Source organism: Pristiophorus japonicus, chromosome 2 (genome assembly GCF_044704955.1).
Source record: "Pristiophorus japonicus isolate sPriJap1 chromosome 2, sPriJap1.hap1, whole genome shotgun sequence".
NCBI lineage: Eukaryota > Metazoa > Chordata > Chondrichthyes > Pristiophoridae > Pristiophorus > Pristiophorus japonicus.
In genome coordinates this window covers 87,805,683-87,827,509 of record NC_091978.1, presented here as the reverse complement: position 1 = coordinate 87,827,509, position 21,827 = coordinate 87,805,683, and the positions used below count along the sequence as shown (strand labels likewise).

The following is a 21,827-nucleotide window of genomic DNA, read 5'->3' as shown; positions in this document are numbered from 1 at the left end:
CGTGTGCGTAGAAAGTATTTTAAAAGCTTTTACGAAGTTAGAATCAAAAAGTAAACCAGCCTTGCTCACGTGCTATTCTACTGCTTGAAGTCCTAGTGAGCAGACGAGTTGTTGAATATATATTACTTCAAATTAAATTGTGTGAATAGGACAAGAGGGCACAGGTTTAAACCAGTAAAAGGTAAATTTAGGATTGATATCGGGTAATCAATGTATGGAGTTTTCCATATAAAATAGTGGAGACAAAATTCTTGGAATCATTTAAGAAACAGTTGGATGTTACAATGAGGAGTGCTAGGATCTTTCTGGATAGATGGCATAAGTTGGGCGGAATGACCATCTTCATTTGTTACTATCTTGTGAACTGATGTTGTTTTCAACAATGTGCTCTGCTCACTAGCACTTTAAACAGCACACCAGCACATGGCGAGCAAAGGCTTTCCTGGTACTTGGCAGATATGTATTTTTCAATGGAATGGTCAATCTACTTTTCTATTTATAATTTAGTAACAGCTTTTAAAATATTTATCATGTTCACTCTCGTGCATTGGGATCAAATTTATAAAACTCCCATGAATTATGGACAAAATGGATCATAGACAAAAACCCAGACAAAAATGATTGTGTGAGTTTTATTCAGACAGTTACATCTGTAAGTGTTAATTACAGGTTGCTCAAGATCATCTTGGCTTTGTGGCTGGTGGTAAAGCAGGTCTGGCTGAGCTGGAAGAAGGTCCTAGATGTGAATAGGATCCAGTACCACTAGTGATGGCTTGGTATGCTGAATCATCGGCCTCATTCCCTGATAGCACTGCATTTCGTAAGTTGGGCATCTCTGCAAAGGGCAAGTAAGCTTCACCTAAAACCATTTCAATAACAAAAAAAAATATTTTAAGAGACACAAAAATACTAGGGGTAATTTTATGAGACCGCACCTGCGGTGGGGTGCCTCGCCTGCTGGCAGCATCATTTGTGCATCTACTGACCACGCACCTCTGATCATTCATTTTAATGGTTGGAAAGTTGTAGGCCTTTGACATCCAAATATCCGACTTGCATTGCCAATTGGCGAGGTTCCCTGTTGACAGCATGGACTGTAAAATTACACTGACCGTATCATTAAAACAAACTGTACTCTTGTGCATAATGTTATGGACAACCCCCACTTATTGTAGCAAAACAACACATCAGAGGAAAATATATATGCTTTGAAATTACACTGTGGTGTGGTACTGTATTCCTCTGTCCTAAATGCACATGTTAACGTGTTTATAACATATAAATATCCTGCAGCATAACTTCTACGCCATAGAAAAGAATAATGTTTGGCCACTGGATGAGTTCTTACCTTCATTGTTCTACTCGGATTCCATCATTACAACAACAACTTTTATTTATATAGCACCTTTAATGTAGCAAAACATTCCAGGTATGAATCACTCTTTGACTGAAGTAGTGCTTCCTGGGACTGGTCCTGAATTTGCCTTATACTAGTTTATATCTCGTTTTGCTGTTGTGGCCCAATTTAAAATAGTTTTAGGGATTAACATTTTCTATCCCACTTTCATATAGCTTCTTTTCATTCACTTCCTTTCAACATTAACTTACATTTACATAGCTCCCCTCATGCACAGGAAAACATTGCGGAGCGGTTTACAATAAGGATGAAAGGGATATAGTGAGTACAAAGCATGCGGAAAGGGAGGGGAATAGGAAGGCTAGGATAGGGAAACAAAGGCATGACTGAAGTGCAGTGTTTTGAGGAGGTTTTTGAAATGGTGGGAGGTGGTAAGGTAGAGGTGACTGGACAGATAATTACAAACGATAGGAGTGTAGTGGCTGAATGGGAGGCCACCAGTTGTGGAGTGGAGGGAGTGAGGGGGTGAGGAGAAATCTAGTATTAGAGAAGAGGAGGGCACATGCAGGAACATAAGGCTTGAGGAAGGGTGGCTTAAGGTAAGGTGGGTGAAGCCATGGAGAGATAGGAAAACAAGGAGGAGAATTTTGAAATCAATATATATTGGGGCATGGGGAGCCAGTGAAGTTTAGAGAGGTTGGGAGTGGGACTTAGTCCACAGATGTTTCAGATGAGTTGAAGCTTGTGGAGGGTTGATGCAAGGAGGTGATCTAGGAGGGCATCATGAAGGCATATGTAAAGTCCTGTCCCTGCAGTACAGACTCACACGAGGCACATGCTGATGTCAAGGTCACTCAGGACCTGCACCTTTATTACACAGCTCTTGATGTCACACTTGCCTGAGACCTGTCTTTATATACCCGTGTGGAACAGGTATATCCAGTGTCTCCTGCAAGTGCACCCCTGGTGGTAAGGTAAGCTTGTGGTTACAGGTCATATCTGGTTACAGTCATGTATAGCATGGTAAGATACAGTTATGTACAGTAGTGTGAGATACATGACAGCATGGACTAGATTTTTGGTGGTAGATGGGGAGTGATATGGGCATACATTGGTAAGGTTGTGGAGGTGGAATGTAACAGTTTTGGTAATTGAGCAGATGGGCGTGTTTCGAATTTATGGAATTCAGTTGGATCTTTAAACTGTTTATCATTTTTTTTTTGCTGTTAAGGGTCTCACAACAAAACACTTAATTACTTCTATTAGATCACCCGCTTCTGCCGTTCAGGTCTGTGGTACGCTAGAAAACGCACCAGAGTAAAATGCGCGAGGTGGCAGGATGATGGTGGGTTCCCGACGCAGCTCACAATTTTGACAACTTTTACTGCCAAACCGCCTCCAAACCTGCATGCCTGGCAAAGGCAAAATTCCGGCTATAGAGTCTGATCCAGGAAGGGTATGTTAGAATAGTTAATTAAATGCCAAGTCACGTACAGAAAGTGAAATAAAGAGAGGGAACGAAAAATGGGATCAAGAGGGAGAGATAAAAGAGAAACAGAAAATTTTAAAAATACTATTGAAATTTTAATTTAAAAAAATCTCCAACAATAATTAAAATCTGAAGGAATGAAACTCCAAACTTGAAAAAGTACATTTTCAATGCCAGAGAGGTTGTTTGGCAGTAATTAAGATTTATCATGCCATTAAATATTCACTTACACTTGAAAGGACAAACCCTAATTTTATTCTGGCGTGTTTAGTGGGTATCTAGTGTGTAAGGAGCGCAACTTCATGTGTTCCATGTATTTGAATGCCGAGTCTGTCAGCGAGATACTGTTATAGCAAAGCTTCTGGAGAAGCAGGGAACTAAGACAGCAACTTCCTGATTTCCATATTTAACTGCGCATGTGTGGTTGGTGGAAGTTGCTGTTCGATTTACTCTTTAATAACGGTGAGTGCTGATAGCCCCATTCTTATTTTTACTGCAAAATCCTGGCCTTAAATCAAAGGCACTCTCTATACTCTCAGGTGGAAGTAAAAAGATCCCTTGGCACTATTCAAAGAAGAACAAGGGAGTTCTCCATGGTGTCCTGGTCAATATTTATTCCTCAACCTAACATCACTAAAACAGATTGTCTGGTCATCAGGTTATCAGGTCAAAAATCAGGTCATTGCGATTTGAGGGACCTTGCTGTGTGCTAATCATTTTTTTCAGTTGTCAGGTTTTCTTGAACGATGTCAGCTTTTTTGAAGATGTTTGTCAGCTTTTGGAAATTTTCTAGGTTGGCATGTGCAGATTGAAACCTCTTTGAGAAATAGCATCTAGCTGATGATGGGGGTGCTGTGAGGCAATGGAAATTCTAGGCTTATAATTATGTATTTTAATAAAACGGGATATTTATTTCATAAGAACAGAAGAAAACAGGATTTGTTTTGTAACAGAGAAAGCGCATCCTTTTTGATGGATTTCAACCTCACCTTCCCATATTCGTCACTCTCTCTCCAAAAGCATGTATAGTTGTCTCTTGAACCCATTTATATTGTTCAATTCATTGCCTTCCAAAACTATATTACTCTTTGTGTAAAAAAACTCTGCACCTGACTTTCCTTCTTAGTTCTTAATGTTTAGCTTAAGCCCTAGTAAGCAAGCCTTGAGCCACTGCAAACAATTTGCCTGGGTCAAGTTTGTCATTCTCCTATAGAGAAACATAGAAACATAGAAAATAGGTGCAGTAGCAGGCCATTCGGCCCTTCGAGCCTGCACCACCATTCAATAAGATCATGGCTGATCATTCACCTCAGTACCCCTTTCCTGCTTTCTCTCCATGCCCCTTGATCCCATTAGCCATAAGGGCCACATCTAACTCCCTCTTGAATATATCCAATGAACTGGCATCAACAACTCTCTGTGGTAGAGAATGCCACAGGTCAACAACTCTCTGAGTGAAGAAGTTTCTCCTCATCTCAGTCCTAAATGGTTCAACCCTTATCTTTAGACTGTGGCCCCTGGTTCTGGATTTCCCCAGCATCGAGAACATTCTTCCTGCATCTAACCTATCCAGTCCCATCATAATTTTATATGTTTCTATGAGATCCACTCTCATCCTTCTAAACTCCAATGAATACAGGCCCAGTGGATCCACTCTCTCCTCATATGTCAGTCCTGCCATCTCGGGATTCAGTCTGGTGAACCTTCGCTGCACTCTCTCAATAGCAAGAACATCCTTCCTCAGATTAGGAGACCAAAACTGAACACAATATTCCAGGTGAGGCCTCACCAAGGCCCTGAACAACTGCAGTAAGACCTCCTTGCTCCTATACTCAACCCCCCTAGCTATGAAGGCCAACATACCATTTGCCTTCTTCACCGCCTGCTGTACCTGCATGCCAACTTTCAATGACTGATGTACCATGACACCCAGGTCTCGTTGCACCTCCCCTTTTCCTAATCTGCCGCCATTCAGATAATATTCTGCCTTCATGTTTTTGCCACCAAAGTGGATAACCTCACATTTATGCACATTATACTGCATCTGCCATGTATTTGCCCACTCATCTAACCTGTCCAAGTCACCCTGCAGCTTCTTAGCATCCTCCTCACAGCTCATACCGCCACCCAGCTTAGTGTCATCTGCAAAGTGTCATCGGCACCCCACTAGTCACTGCCTGCCATTCTGAAAAGGATCCATTTATCTCGACTCTCTGCCTCCTGTCTGCCAACCAGTTCCCTATCCACGTCAGTACATTACTCCCAATACCACGTGCTTTAATTTTGCACACTAATCTCTTGTGTGGGACCTTGTCAAAAGCCTTTTGAAAGTCCAAATACATCACATCCACTAGTTCTCCCTCATCCACTCTACTAGTTACATCCTCAAAAAACTCTAGAAGATTTGTCAAGCATGATTTCCCCTTCATAAATCCATGCTGACTTGGACCGATCCTGTCACTGCTTTCCAAATGCGCTGCTATTTCATCTTTAATAATTGATTCCAACATTTTCCCCATTACTGATGTCAGGCTAACTGGTCTATAATTACCCGTTTTCCCTCTCCCTCCTTCTTTAAAAAGTGGTGTTACATTAGCTACCCTCCAGTCCATAGGAACTGATCCAGAGTCGATAGATTGTTGGAAAATGATCACCGATGCATCCACTATTTCTAGGGCCACTTCCTTAAGTGCTCGGGGATGCAGACTATCAGGCCCCGGGGATTTATTGGCACTTCAATCCCATCAATTTCCCTAACACAATTTCCTGCCTAATAAGGATTTCCTTCAGTTCCTCCTTCTCACTAGACTTTCGGTCCCCTAGTTTTTCCGGAAAGTTATTTGTTTCTTCCTTCATGAAGACAGAACCAAAGTATTTGTTCAATTGGTCTGCCATTTCTTGGTTCCCCATTATAAATTCACCTGATTCTGACTGCAAGGGACCTACATTTGTCTTCACTAATCTTTTTCTCTTCACGTATCCATAAAAGTTTTTGCAGTCAGTTTTTATGTTCCCGGCAAGCTTCCACTCATACTCTATTTTCCACCTCCTAATTAAACCCTTAGTCCTCCTCTGCTGAATTCTAAATTTCTCCCAGTCCTCAGCTTTGCTGTTTTTTCTGGCCAGTTTATATGCTTCTTCCTTGGATTTAACACTATCCTTGATTTCCCTTGTTGCCACGGTTGAGCCACCTTCCCCGTTTTATTTTTACTCCAGACAGGGATATACAATTGTTGCAGTTCATCCATGTGATCTTTAAAGTTTGCCATTGCCTATCCACCGTCAACCCTTTAAGTATCATTCGCCAGTCTATTCTAGCCAATTCTCGTCTCATACCATCGAAGTTACCTTTCCTTAAGTTCAGGACCCTAGTCTCTGAATTAACTATGTCACTCTCCATCTTAATAAAGAATTCTACCATATTATGATCATTCTTCCCCAAGGGGCCTCGCACAACAAGATTGCTAATTAGTCCCTTCTCATTACACATCACCCAGTCCAGGATGGTCAGCCCTCTAGTTGGTTCCTCGACATATTGGTCTAGAAAACCATCCCTAATACACTCCAGGAAATCCTCCTCCACCGTATTGCTATCAGTTTGGTTAGCTCAATCTATATGTAGCTTAAAGTCGCCCATGATAACTGCTGTACCTTTATTGCATACATCCCTAATTTCCTGTTTGATGCTGTCCCCAACCTCACTACTACTGTTTGGTGGTCTGTACACAAGTCCCACTAGCGTTTTCTGCCCTTTGGTATTCTGCAGCTCCACCCATATAGATTTCACATCATCCAAGCTAATGTCCTTCCTTACTATTGCGTTAATTTCCTCTTTAACCAGCAATGCTACCCCACCTCATTTTCCTTTCTGTCTATCCTTCCTGAATATTGAATACCCCTGGATGTTGAGTTCGCAGCCTTGGTCACCCTGGAGCCATGTCTCCGTGATGCCAATTATATCATATTCGTTAATTGCTGCCTGCGCAGTTAATTTGCCCACCTTATTATGAATACTCCTCGCAGTGAGGCACAGAGCCTTCAGGCTTGTCTTTTTAACACACTTTGCCCCTTTAGAATTTTGCTGTAATGTGGCCCTTTTTGATTTTTGCCTTGGGTTTCTTTGCCTTCCGCTTTTACTTTTCTTCTTTCTATCTTTTGCTTCTGCCCCCATTCTACTTCCCTCTGTCTCCCTGCATAGGTTCCCAACCCCCTGCCATATTAGTTTAACCACTTGATAACTTTAATTTTTCTCCAACATTTAACATAGCAATTTGAATATTGTTTTCTTTCGATTTCTACATTAATTCATGTTTTTCCTCCACATTGTTTCATGTTGTCTTGGGTGAAACAGTATTAAGTCAGTTGAAATTGGTACTCTGTATATCTGAGAACATGAATAAATACGGACAGCTTTAGTATCACCTTCCTACCGTATGGGAGCCCAGCTTCTTTTCTTTGTGTTTCTGTTTCAAAGAATGTTTGATGTTGTTCCCAATGCTTATCACAGGCTGCACAGAGGAAATTGGAGTCAAAGGCTGGGCAGGAGCAACCTGTTTAAAATGCATATAGATTTAAAATAATAATACAGTTGTTATGTCTGTAATGTACTTATGAATTACTTCACAAGGCAATGTGTTGTACTTAAACTGTAGTGACCTTGGTCCTTTATTCCAAACTCCAGAGTGCTGTGCAAGCACGGTGTGCAGCCTTTTATACAGGGCCCTGTCCCCAGGGCAGGAAATCCCCGGTCTCCACCAGTTGCACCCTCTAGTGGTGCCAGCATGTATGTACATGGTGTGAACTTTATTGATAGTACATCAGGTAAACAAGTCTCCATCTTATACAATCTCACAGTGACTACACATAGAGTACATCCATAGTCAGCATATACAACAGCAGTTTAACATAAGAACATAAGAAATAGGAGCAGGTGTAGGCCACCTGGCCTTTCGAGCCTGCTCCACCATTTAATAAGATCGTGGCTGATCTGATCATGGACTCAACTCTACTTCCCTGCCCGCTCCCCATCACCCTTTATTCCCTTATCGCTGAAAAAATCTGTCTACCTCCGCCTTAAGTATATTCAATGACCCAGCCTCCACAGTTCTTTGGGGCAGAGAATTCCACAGATTTACAACCTTCCTCATCTCAGTTTTAAAGGGGCAGTCCCTTATTCTGAGACTATGTCCACTAGTTTTAGTTTCCCCTATGAGTGGAAATATCCTCTCTGCATCCACTTTGTCGAGCCCCCTCATTATCTTATATGTTTCGATAAGATCACCTCTCATTCTTCTGAACTCCAATGAGTATAGACCCAACCTACTCAACCTATCTTCATACCTCAACCCCCTCATCTCCAGAATCAACCAAGTGAACCTTCTCTGAATAGCCTCCAATGCAAGTATATCCTTCCTTAAAAACAGAGTCCAACATTGTACGCAGTGCTCCAGGTGTACAGTTGTAGCTAGACATCTCTGCTTTTATACTCTATCCCCCTTGCAATAAAGGCCAACATTCAATTTGGCTTCCTAATTATTTGCTATACCTGCATACTGACTTTTTTGTCTTTCATGCACAAGGACCCCCAGGTCCCTTTGTATTGCAGCACTTTGCAATTTTTCTACATTTAAATTATAATTTGCTTTTCTATTTTTTCTGCCAAAGTGGATAACCTCACATTTTCCCACGTTATACTCCATCTGCCAATTTTTGCCCACCCACTTAGCCTGTCTATATCCCTGCAACCCGCCACCACCTCAGTGAAACCCCAACATTGCACGAGGTAGGCAAAGCCATAAAACAGCTTAAGAATAACAAGGCTAATGGTGCGGATGGAATCCCTGCTGAGGTTCTAAAGTATGGCGGAGAGGTGCTGTTGGCGCGGATATATGACCTCATCTCTCTCATCTGGAGGGAGGAGAGCAGGCCGGGAGATCTCACAGATGCAGTGATCGTAACCATCTTTAAAAAAGGGGACAAGTCCGACTGCAGCAACCACGGGGGAATCTTCCTGCTATCAGCCACTGGGAAAGTTGTCGCTAGAGTTCTCCTCAACCGTCTTCTCCCTGTGGCCGAGGAGCTCCTCCCGGAGTCACAGTGCGGATTGACCTTTGCAGCGCGACAGCTGCAGGAAAAATGCAGGGAGCAGCGCCAGCCTCATACATGGCCTTCTTCGACCTTACAAAGGCCTTTGACACTGTCAACCACGAGGGTCTATGGAACGTCCTCCTCCATTTCGGATGCCCCCAAAAGTTTATCAACATCCTTCACCTGCTCCACGATGACATGCAGGCCGTGATCCTTACCAATGGATCCATTACAGACCCAATCCACGTTCGGACTGGGGTCAAACAGGGCTGCGTCATTGCTCCAACCCTCTTCTCAATCTTCCTCGCTGCCATGCTCCACCTCACAATCAACAAGCTCCCCGCTGTACTGGAACTAAACTACAGAACCAGTGGGAAGCTGCTTAACTTATGCTGCCTCCAGGCCAGGTCCAAGGTCACCTCAACCTCTGTCGTTGAGCTATTGTACGCGGATGACACCTGCGTCTGCGCACATTCTGAGGCTGAGCTCCAGGATATAGTCAATGTATTCACCAAGGCCCATGAAAGCATGGGACTTACGCTTAACATCCGTAAGACAAATGTCCTCCACCAACCTGTCCTCACCGCAGAGCACTGCGCCCCAGCCATCAAGATTCATGATGTGGCCCTCGACAACGTGGACCATTTCCCACACCTTGGGAGCCTTTTATCAACAAAAGCAGACATTGACGACATTGGCGGAAATTCAACATCGCCTCCAGTGCACCAGTGCGGCCTTCGGCCGCCTGAGGAAAGGAGTGTTCGAAGACCAGGCCGTCAAATCTACCACCAAGCTCATGGTCTACAGGGCTGTAGTAATACCCGCCCTCCTGTATGGATCAGAGGCATGGACGATGTACAGAAGGCACCTCAAGTCGCTGGAGATATATCACCAACGATGTGTCCGCAAGATCCTGCAAATCCACTGGGAGGACAGACGCACCAACATTAGTGTCCTCGTCCAGGCTAACATCCCCAGCATTGAAGCACTGACCAAACTCGATCAGCTTCGCTGGGCAGGCCACATAGTTCGCATGCCAGACACGAGACTCCCTAAGCAAATGTTCAATGCGGAGCTCCTTTATGGCAAATAAGCCAAAGGTGGGCAGTGGAAACGTTACAAGGACACCCTCAAAGCCTCCCTGATAAAGTGCGACATCACCACTGATGCTTGGGAGTCCCTGGCCGAAGATTGCCTTAGGTGGAGAAAGTGCATTTGGGAGGGCGTTTGAGTTCTTCGAATCTCAACACCTGAGAGCGTGAAGAGGTCAAGTGCATGCAGCGGAAGGAGCGTGCGGCAAACCAGTCCCACCCACCCCTTCCCTTGACGAACGTCTGTCACAACTGTGACAGGGTCTGTGGCTCTCGTATTGGACTGTTCAGCCACCAAAGAACTCACTTCAGGAGTGGAAGCAAGTCTTCTTCGATTCTGAGGGACTGCCTATGATGATGACTATAATACCTTTGCAGATTTTTTGTGTCCTCCTCACAATTTGCTTTCCCACCCAGCTTTGTATCATCAGCAGACTTGGCTACATTTTTCTCGGTCCCTTCATCCAAGTTATTAATGTAGATTGTAAATAGTTGACGCCCCAGCACCGATCCCTGTGGCACCCCACTACTTACTGTTTGCCAACCGGAAAATGACCCATTTATTCTGACTCTCTGTTTTCTGTTAATTAACCAATCCTCTACCCATGCTAATATATTACCCCCAACCCCGTGAACCTTTATCTTGTGCAGTAACCTTTCATGTGGCACCTTACCAAATGCCTTCTGGAAATCCAAGTACATCACATCCACAGGTTCCCCATTATCCACCCTGCTCGTTACATCCTCAAAGAACTCCAGAAAATTTGTCAAACATGATTTCCCTTTCATAATACCACGCTGACTCTGCTTGATTGCATTATGCTTTTTCAAATGTCCTGCTACTGCTTCCTTAATAATGGACTCCAGCATTTTCCCAACGACAGATGTTATACTAACTGGTCTGTAGTTTCCTGCTTTTTGTCTGTCCCCTTTTTTAAATAGGGACGTTATATTTGCAGTTTTCCAATCCGCCGGGACCGCCCCAGAATTTTGGTAGATTACAACCAATGCATCCACTATCTCTGCAGCCACTTCTTTTAAGACCCGAGGATATAAGCCATCAGGTCCAGGGGATTTGTCCGCCTTTAGTCTTATTATTTTACCAAGTACTACTTCTTTAGTGATAGTGATTGTATTAAGTTCCTCCCTCCCTATAGTCCCTTGATTATCCACTATTGGGATGTCTTTCGTGTCTTCTACTGTGAAGATCGATACAAAATATTTGTTCACTGTCTCTGCCTTTTCCCTGTTCTCCATTATTAACTCCTGTGTTTCATCCTCTAGGGGACCAATATTACTTTAGCCACTCTTTTCCTTTTTATGTACCTGTAGAAACTCTTACTATCTGTTTTTATATTTCGTGCTAGTTTACTTTCATAATCTACCTTCCCTCTCTTTATCATTTTTGTAGTCGTTCTTTGCTGGCTTTTAAAAGTTTCCCAATCCTCTGGCCTCCCACTAGTCTTGGCCACATTGTATGCCCTTGTTGTCAATTTGATAACATCCCTTATTTCCTTAGTTAGCCATGGATGGTTATCCCTTCTTTTACAGTCTTTCCTTCCATTGGGATATATTTTTTGTTGCGAGTTATGAAATATTTCCTTAAATGTCTGCCGCTGGTCATCAAACTTCCCCAGTCCACTTTGGCCAACCTTCATACCTTTGTAGTCTCCTTTATTTAAGCTTAGGACACTGGTTTGAGATCCAACTTTCTCACCCTCCAACTGAATTTGAAATTCAACCATGTTATGGTCACTCAATCCTAGAGGATCCTTTACTTGGAGATCATTTATTAATCCTGTCTTATTAAACAGTACCAGATCTAAGATAGCCTGCTCCCTGGTTGGTTCCGCAATGTACTGTTCATGGTAACTATCCCGGATACATTCTATGAATTCTTCCTCAAGGCTACCCTCGCCAACTCGATACTATAAGTGCCTTGTGTAACAGTTATTCTCCCTCTAAAATATTGCTACATTTTTATTCTTGTGTAATTGCATATTGTTTAAAGATCATCATTGCAGATTACTAAAACATGTATTTTTCTGGGGGTTGGTGGGAAATTTCCTCATTTCTCATTCTCCATTGAATTTCAGTCGACTGATTGCAATTGCATGATATCAGGGTTATAATGTGGCAGCGAGAATTTGTAGGTTGGAATATATATCTAGGGATTATTTGTGTCTGTTCCCCAGGTTTGAATGGAATTTACAACATAGTTATGAAAACTAAAACAGTTTTATTAACAAAATTGCAAGTGGCATTATTGTGATAGACACCAACCGCAGTGAGAACCCATGACCAGTATAAATACAGGAACAATTTCACAAATTGGTGGATGTCTAAGGTCTTTTAATTATGGCTACAGAACGTCTGAAATAATCCAATATTCATTCTAATTGTGTATTTTCTAAGAGAGTGTGTGAAGAGTTTTTCTCAGCATAGTGCACAGTTTGACTGGCAGTGATAGTAAGATGCCGAAATCCGATGAGTGAAACGGGGAAACAATAACAAGTGAAAGAAACAATATATGGGCACAGAGGAGCAACTGAGAGAGAGCAGTGGAAGAACAAAGGAAGAGAATTTTGCCTGGTACTACATTCGGCGAGAGAGTGTCCGTGACAGAGAGAAAGATAGACTCTACAGTGTCAGAGAAACAAAAATAGAGTGATGAAATGCTGGCGAGATATAGAGATCATGGGAGATGAGTACCTCTCTGCACTAAAATTAGTAACTGTGGAGTAACTAAACAAATTCTTCAAATCTGGAGAGAAGTACGAGAATGCTAATGCTGATCTGCATTTTCCTCTGATGTCTACACTGTGCTCCGAAAGTTTAGTGAAATATAAAAAACAAGCAGCATTGAACCCTATAGAGCCTTCTAAAGGGTCAACGAATATAGCATGTACTGATTTTCTCTGCAAGTTAAGCAAAAGAGGCAGGAGAATTAGCTCCAGCTGACTTGTCCCTTTGGACTCCATCATTTAAATGCTAGTGTTTATTTTCTAGCAACACGGTGTCATAAGTGGATATGGATGCATAGATTGGTTGTTGAAGCAGCAGGAAGTGAAGGAGGAGATGCAGCCCAGCAGTGCAGACGACATAGCAATCATATCAATCGCAGTGTCCATGATTCCAGGAAGCGATTCTAATACAAAGTCAACTACCTGACAGAGGAGCAGTCTAACAGCAAGTTTAATACGCAGGCCTTACATTTCTCACTGAATAGCAGAAAACAGACTGTAATAGAACATTAACATCCAATCAAAGTCATTTTTTATGCATCTATCACCTAAATACTTTGAAAAAGACAAAGTTGTTACTATCCTGATAGTCTGCATCCCAGAGTACTTAAGGAAGTGGCCATAAAAATAGTGGATGCATTGGTGATCATTTTCCAACAGTCCATCGACTCTGGATCAGTTCTTATGGACTGGAGGGTAGCTAATGTAACACCACTGTTTAAAAAAGGAGGAAGAGAGAAAATGGGTAATTATAGACTGGTTAGCCTGACATCAGTAGTGGGGAAAATGTTGGAATCAATTATTAAAGATGAAATAGCAGCGCATTTGGAAAGCAGTCACAGGATCGGTCCGAGTCAGCATGAATTTATGAAAGGGAAATCATGCTTGACAAATCTTCTGGAATTTTTTGAGGATGTAACTAGTAGAGTGGACAAGGGAGAACCAGTGGATGTGGTGTATTTGGTCTTTCAAAAGGCTTTTGACAAGGTCCCACACAAGAGATTGGTGTGCAAAATCAAAGTGCATGGTATTGGGGGTAATGTACTGATGTGAATAGAGAACTGGTTGGCAGACAGGAAGCAGAGAGTCAGGATAAATGGGTCCTTTTCAGAATGGCAGGCAGTGACTAGTGGGGTGCCGCAGGGCTCAGTGCTGGGACCCCAGCTCTTTACAATATACATTAACAATTTAGATGAAGGAATAGAGTGTAATATCTCCAAGTTTGCAGATGACACTAAGCTGGGTGGCGGTGTGAGCTGTGAGGAGGCTGCTAAAAGGTTGCAGGGTGACTTGGACAGGTTAGGTGAGTGGGCAAGTGCATGGCAGATGCAGTATAATGTGGATAAATGTGAGGTTATCCACTTTGGGGGCAAAAACACGAAGGCAGAATATTATCTGGATGTCGGCAGATTAGGAAAAGGGGAGGTGCAACGAGACCTGGGTGTCATGGTTCATCAGTCATTGAAAGTTGGCATGCAGGTACAGCAGGCGGTGAAGAAGGCAAATGGCATGTTGGCCATCATAGCTAGGGGATTTGAGAATAGGAGCAGGGAGGTCTTACTACATTTGTACAGGGCCTTGGTGAGGCCTCACCTGGAATATTGTGTTCAGTTTTGATCTCCTAATCTGAGGAAGGACGTTCTTGCTATTGAGGGAGTGCAGCGAAGGTTCACCAGACTGATTCCCGGGATGGCGGGACTGACATATGAGGAGAGACTGGATCAACTGGGCCTTTATACACTGAAGTTTGGAAGGATGAGAGGGGATCTCATAGAAACTTGTAAGATTCTGACAGGACTGGACAGGTTAGATGCGGGAAGAATGTTCCCGATGATGGGGAAGTCCAGAACCAGGGAACACAGTCTTAGGATAAGTGGTAGGCCATTTAGGTGAGGAGAAACTTCTTCACTCAGAGAGTTGTTAACCTGTGAAATTCCCTACCGCAGAGAGTTATTGATGCCAGTTCATTGGATGTATTCAAGAGGGAGTTAGATATGGTCCTTATGGCTAAAGGGATCAAGGGGTATGGAGAGAAAGCAGGAAAGGGGTACTGAGGGAATGATCAGCCATGATCTTATTGAATGGTGGTGCAGGCTCAAAGGGCCGAATGGCCTACTCCTGCACCTATTATGTATGTTTCTATGTTTCTATCTCTGGCCTTAATAACAGAAGCAATAGATGGTAACTTTTTACATTCAAAACCATTAAGTTTCACAACTTTCCTTGGAGAGTTCATACCAGGATCAGGAGCACAAACAACATTGTGGGAGATGTTTGGTTCATTAGATATGGGAATAGTTGAAAGATCAGAAGCTTTCTGAGGAGTGGTAACAGCTATAGTTGATTAGGCATTAGTGGTAGATTACATATAACTTTATAATTGATAACACTACATCAAAGGCAGTAGATTGATGCAGTGCTCATATTCGATCCTTATGATACTTCCACTACAAACCATCCATCAAAATTAAAAACATAACAGCTCCAAACTTCCGTTCAATAACACCAACACTCTATTTTTCACATTACCATGGAAATCAAGACGTAATGGCCTTGAATTTGCAGTCAGAGCCATACCAGAAGAATATGCCTCCGAACCGAAAATAAAATCCGAACACACCTAGTGTTTCCAGAGCTTCAGTCTCTTTATGTCCTAGGCCTGCAGGCATTCGCCTGCTTAAAGGCTCACAAATCCCAGAGATGCATACGATTCACAAGCGTTCCTGGGATCACGTGGACCAGGTCAACCAATCAAAAAGGGTAATTCCTTTGATCCTTATGGGGAGTCCACTTACATATGGAATCCCCATAAGCCTATTAGATATCCTCAAATAAATAAGAATTCACACCACTTAAATAAAAATAATTGTTCTTATGTACAAAATTAATTAAAAGACCCTTTAATTAAGCATTTAAACTAAAAATTTCATTTTTTATAAAATAAATTTAAACATTTACCTAAACTAATTTTAAATGTATGTGTATGTTTATATCATTAAAAAACATTATTTTAACATTTATTTTAACCCTTACTCTGGTGATAAAAAAAGGCCTTATGCCTGCTTTTACCAGGCATAAGAATTTCGTGGGCATTCACTGAACAGTAGTTGCGCAAATAGCCCAACTCTGTGCCAGTGAAAGTGTTTTTGCAGTGGATGCAAAGGATCTGTCAATGTGAAACTTGACAGATCACAAGTTCCGGGTTTTTGCGCATACGCAGCGCATTGGGAAACTCAGAACTTGCGGGGTCATTCTGAACACTTACGATGTCGCACGCTGTGCATATACTGCCATCGGCCCCATAAAATCCGGGCCAGTACACTTTCTCCCCTGTGATATTGCTTCGAAGTTGGTGATCCAGCATTATGAAGTTTCTTTCTCAACACTGATGTTTCCAAGGCAGGTTTAAAAATATCAAAGGGAGTACAGTAGAACCTATTCAATTGCAACTACTCTGGACAATCTCTCAAATTGCGATAAAACAGAAATTTCTATAAAGCGGGAAGCAACACAAGCTGCTTTGGTATATAACAATCTTTATTTGCCTAAATTTCATACCAAATTTTACAGCAAGGGTGTAATATCTTAAAAATTGTAACATCAACAACAACAACTTGTATTTATATAGCGTCTTTAACATAGTGAAACTTCCCAAGGCGCTTCACAGGAGTGTTATGAGATTAAAAATTTGACACCGAGCCACATAAGGAGAAATCAGGGCAGGTGACCAAAAGCTTGGTCAAAGAGGTAAGTTTTAAGCAGCATCTTAAAGGAGGAAAGAGGTAGAGAGGCGGAGAGGTTTAGGCAGGGAGTTCCAGAGCTTAGGGTTCAGGCAACAGAAGGCACAGCCACCAATGGTTGGAGCGATTATAATCAGGGATGTTGATTATCTTACAACCTCTTAAAAGTATAAATACTGTATAATATCTTAAAAATTAAAGAAAAATGCTTGCGTGTTGCATGATTTTTTTAAGCTACTAAGAATTCTAAGTTTTTTGGTGTAGGTCAGAAGTCCTCAATCTCTGCACTTTCCCTTCCAGTGCTTAAATTTCATCAAATGTTTCGCTATCCTTTGCACAGTGCAGAATCGACCGAACTTTGTGAATTTTTCATCTTCATTTGCAGCCTCTTTTTCTGAGTCATTCAGAGAAGAAACAATTTCTGCTTCAGTCATCTCTCCATAAGAACATAAGAAATAGGAGCAGGAGTAGGCCGTTTGACCCCTCGAGCCTGCTTCACCATTCAATAAGATCATGGCTGATCTTCTACCTCAATACTTTCCTGCGCTATCCCCATATCTCTTGATTCCCTTAATATTCAAAAATCAATCGATCTCAGCCTTGAATATACTCAATGACTGAGCCTCCACAGCCCTCTGAGGCAGAGAATTCCAAAGATTCACCACCCTCTGAACGAAGAAATTTCTCCTCATCTCAGTCCTAAATGGCTGACCCCATATTCTGAGACTGTGACCCCTGGTTCTCTACTCCCCAGCCAAAGAAAACATCCTCCCTGCATCTACCCTGTCAAGCCCTGTAAGAATTTTGTATGATTCAATGAGACCACCTCCACACTTCCAACGCTGAGCTCTTTGCCAAGCTCATTAGCTTTAGCTTTCAACAGGCAGCCATCAAGCCGGACTTGGACCTCTTTTGTGATTAAACCACTGATAGACAATTCAAGCTCTGCAGCCCAGCTGCAGTTTTGAAAAAAACACAGACCACATTGCATTAAGTCATCAATCAACTTGACATTTTAGGACTTTGGGTAGCGAGCCAATTAAAGGTTAAAAGATATCAGTTGAGCCAATAAGGTCAAAGAAGGCGAGTTCTTTTCTGTAAATTGAACCAGGTATTAAGTACAGCCATTTTGGCCATGTGGTCTCAGAAGGACAAAGGCCTGGCTTAAAGCCAGAAGCTTGTTGCTGCTGCCAGAATAAAGTTACATTAAAACTACAACCGGAGTTCGTATTTCATTGGAAATTAAGAGATCTAACAATTTTGGCATCACGAACATGATCGCTGAGGAAAGAAACTGAATTTTGGACATTGGACCTACATACTGAGGTAAGGACTTCTTTTTATAAAAGTCCTCGGTCAAAAGTCTAAATTCGCCTCTCCTTCTACGCGATTCCGAAAGCCTCCGGTTTGCGAACCCTCTGGTTGGTAGTCGGCTCGAGGTCCCATAGACGTCTAACTTCAGCGATGTGTTAGTTAATTAATCACTGACCTACTGATCGGCTGGAAAGCCTACGACTCGAGACCCCAGTAAAGAAATCAGTATTATGGCAGCAGGAGATAAGAGCAAAGAATTGCCTACAACTATTAAAGGTGGGCAGGCACCACCTGAGGTTTCGATAGATGAAATCCTCCAACAATTGAAAGAATACATAGAGCAACAATTCGACTTATAAAATCCCTGATAAAGTGCGACATCACCACTGATGCTTGGGAGTCCCTGGCCGAAGATTGCCTTAGGTGGAGAAAGTGCATTTGGGAGGGCGTTTGAGTTCTTCGAATCTCAACACCTGAGAGCGTGAAGAGGTCAAGTGCATGCAGCGGAAGGAGCGTGCGGCAAACCAGTCCCACCCACCCCTTCCCTTGACGAACGTCTGTCACAACTGTGACAGGGTCTGTGGCTCTCGTATTGGACTGTTCAGCCACCAAAGAACTCACTTCAGGAGTGGAAGCAAGTCTTCTTCGATTCTGAGGGACTGCCTATGATGATGACTATAATACCTTTGCAGATTTTTTGTGTCCTCCTCACAATTTGCTTTCCCACCCAGCTTTGTATCATCAGCAGACTTGGCTACATTTTTCTCGGTCCCTTCATCCAAGTTATTAATGTAGATTGTAAATAGTTGACGCCCCAGCACCGATCCCTGTGGCACCCCACTACTTACTGTTTGCCAACCGGAAAATGACCCATTTATTCCGACTCTCTGTTTTCTGTTAATTAACCAATCCTCTACCCATGCTAATATATTACCCCCAACCCCGTGAACCTTTATCTTGTGCAGTAACCTTTCATGTGGCACCTTACCAAATGCCTTCTGGAAATCCAAGTACATCACATCCACAGGTTCCCCATTATCCACCCTGCTCGTTACATCCTCAAAGAACTCCAGAAAATTTGTCAAACATGATTTCCCTTTCATAATACCATGCTGACTCTGCTTGATTGCATTATGCTTTTTCAAATGTCCTGCTACTGCTTCCTTAATAATGGACTCCAGCATTTTCCCAACGACAGATGTTATACTAACTGGTCTGTAGTTTCCTGCTTTTTGTCTGTCCCCTTTTTTAAATAGGGACGTTATATTTGCAGTTTTCCAATCCGCCGGGACCGCCCCAGAATTTTGGTAGATTACAACCAATGCATCCACTATCTCTGCAGCCACTTCTTTTAAGACCCGAGGATATAAGCCATCAGGTCCAGGGGATTTGTCCGCCTTTAGTCTTATTATTTTACCAAGTACTACTTCTTTAGTGATAGTGATTGTATTAAGTTCCTCCCTCCCTATAGTCCCTTGATTATCCACTATTGGGATGTCTTTCGTGTCTTCTACTGTGAAGATCGATACAAAATATTTGTTCACTGTCTCTGCCTTTTCCCTGTTCTCCATTATTAACTCCTGTGTTTCATCCTCTAGGGGACCAATATTACTTTAGCCACTCTTTTCCTTTTTATGTACCTGTAGAAACTCTTACTATCTGTTTTTATATTTCGTGCTAGTTTACTTTCATAATCTACCTTCCCTCTCTTTATCATTTTTGTAGTCGTTCTTTGCTGGCTTTTAAAAGTTTCCCAATCCTCTGGCCTCCCACTAGTCTTGGCCACATTGTATGCCCTTGTTGTCAATTTGATAACATCCCTTATTTCCTTAGTTAGCCATGGATGGTTATCCCTTCTTTTACAGTCTTTCCTTCCATTGGGATATATTTTTTGTTGCGAGTTATGAAATATTTCCTTAAATGTCTGCCGCTGGTCATCAAACTTCCCCAGTCCACTTTGGCCAACCTTCATACCTTTGTAGTCTCCTTTATTTAAGCTTAGGACACTGGTTTGAGATCCAACTTTCTCACCCTCCAACTGAATTTGAAATTCAACCATGTTATGGTCACTCAATCCTAGAGGATCCTTTACTTGGAGATCATTTATTAATCCTGTCTTATTAAACAGTACCAGATCTAAGATAGCCTGCTCCCTGGTTGGTTCCGCAATGTACTGTTCATGGTAACTATCCCGGATACATTCTATGAATTCTTCCTCAAGGCTACCCTCGCCAACTCGATACTATAAGTGCCTTGTGTAACAGTTATTCTCCCTCTAAAATATTGCTACATTTTTATTCTTGTGTAATTGCATATTGTTTAAAGATCATCATTGCAGATTACTAAAACATGTATTTTTCTGGGGGTTGGTGGGAAATTTCCTCATTTCTCATTCTCCATTGAATTTCAGTCGACTGATTGCAATTGCATGATATCAGGGTTATAATGTGGCAGCGAGAATTTGTAGGTTGGAATATATATCTAGGGATTATTTGTGTCTGTTCCCCAGGTTTGAATGGAATTTACAACATAGTTATGAAAACTAAAACAGTTTTATTAACAAAATTGCAAGTGGCATTATTGTGATAGACACCAACCGCAGTGAGAACCCATGACCAGTATAAATACAGGAACAATTTCACAAATTGGTGGATGTCTAAGGTCTTTTAATTATGGCTACAGAACGTCTGAAATAATCCAATATTCATTCTAATTGTGTATTTTCTAAGAGAGTGTGTGAAGAGTTTTTCTCAGCATAGTGCACAGTTTGACTGGCAGTGATAGTAAGATGCCGAAATCCGATGAGTGAAACGGGGAAACAATAACAAGTGAAAGAAACAATATATGGGCACAGAGGAGCAACTGAGAGAGAGCAGTGGAAGAACAAAGGAAGAGAATTTTGCCTGGTACTACATTCGGCGAGAGAGTGTCCGTGACAGAGAGAAAGATAGACTCTACAGTGTCAGAGAAACAAAAATAGAGTGATGAAATGCTGGCGAGATATAGAGATCATGGGAGATGAGTACCTCTCTGCACTAAAATTAGTAACTGTGGAGTAACTAAACAAATTCTTCAAATCTGGAGAGAAGTACGAGAATGCTAATGCTGATCTGCATTTTCCTCTGATGTCTACACTGTGCTCCGAAAGTTTAGTGAAATATAAAAAACAAGCAGCATTGAACCCTATAGAGCCTTCTAAAGGGTCAACGAATATAGCATGTACTGATTTTCTCTGCAAGTTAAGCAAAAGAGGCAGGAGAATTAGCTCCAGCTGACTTGTCCCTTTGGACTCCATCATTTAAATGCTAGTGTTTATTTTCTAGCAACACGGTGTCATAAGTGGATATGGATGCATAGATTGGTTGTTGAAGCAGCAGGAAGTGAAGGAGGAGATGCAGCCCAGCAGTGCAGACGACATAGCAATCATATCAATCGCAGTGTCCATGATTCCAGGAAGCGATTCTAATACAAAGTCAACTACCTGACAGAGGAGCAGTCTAACAGCAAGTTTAATACGCAGGCCTTACATTTCTCACTGAATAGCAGAAAACAGACTGTAATAGAACATTAACATCCAATCAAAGTCATTTTTTATGCATCTATCACCTAAATACTTTGAAAAAGACAAAGTTGTTACTATCCTGATAGTCTGCATCCCAGAGTACTTAAGGAAGTGGCCATAAAAATAGTGGATGCATTGGTGATCATTTTCCAACAGTCCATCGACTCTGGATCAGTTCTTATGGACTGGAGGGTAGCTAATGTAACACCACTGTTTAAAAAAGGAGGAAGAGAGAAAATGGGTAATTATAGACTGGTTAGCCTGACATCAGTAGTGGGGAAAATGTTGGAATCAATTATTAAAGATGAAATAGCAGCGCATTTGGAAAGCAGTCACAGGATCGGTCCGAGTCAGCATGAATTTATGAAAGGGAAATCATGCTTGACAAATCTTCTGGAATTTTTTGAGGATGTAACTAGTAGAGTGGACAAGGGAGAACCAGT

General features: G+C 42.1%; 1 protein-coding gene across 1 annotated transcript in view; it reads right to left on the bottom strand.

The window, feature by feature from the left end:
* Positions 1–642: 642 nt before the first annotated feature.
* LOC139228797 (protein FAM221B-like) overlaps positions 643–21,827 on the bottom strand; it is an 82,074-nt gene continuing 60,889 nt past the window's right edge. The window contains exons 6-7 of the mRNA XM_070860181.1: positions 7,277–7,396; positions 643–859 (exon numbers count right to left, since the gene is read on the bottom strand). Coding sequence (XP_070716282.1) covers positions 681–859; positions 7,277–7,396 — 299 coding nt within the window. The 3' untranslated portion in view covers positions 643–680. The remainder of the gene's footprint in view (positions 860–7,276; positions 7,397–21,827) is intronic.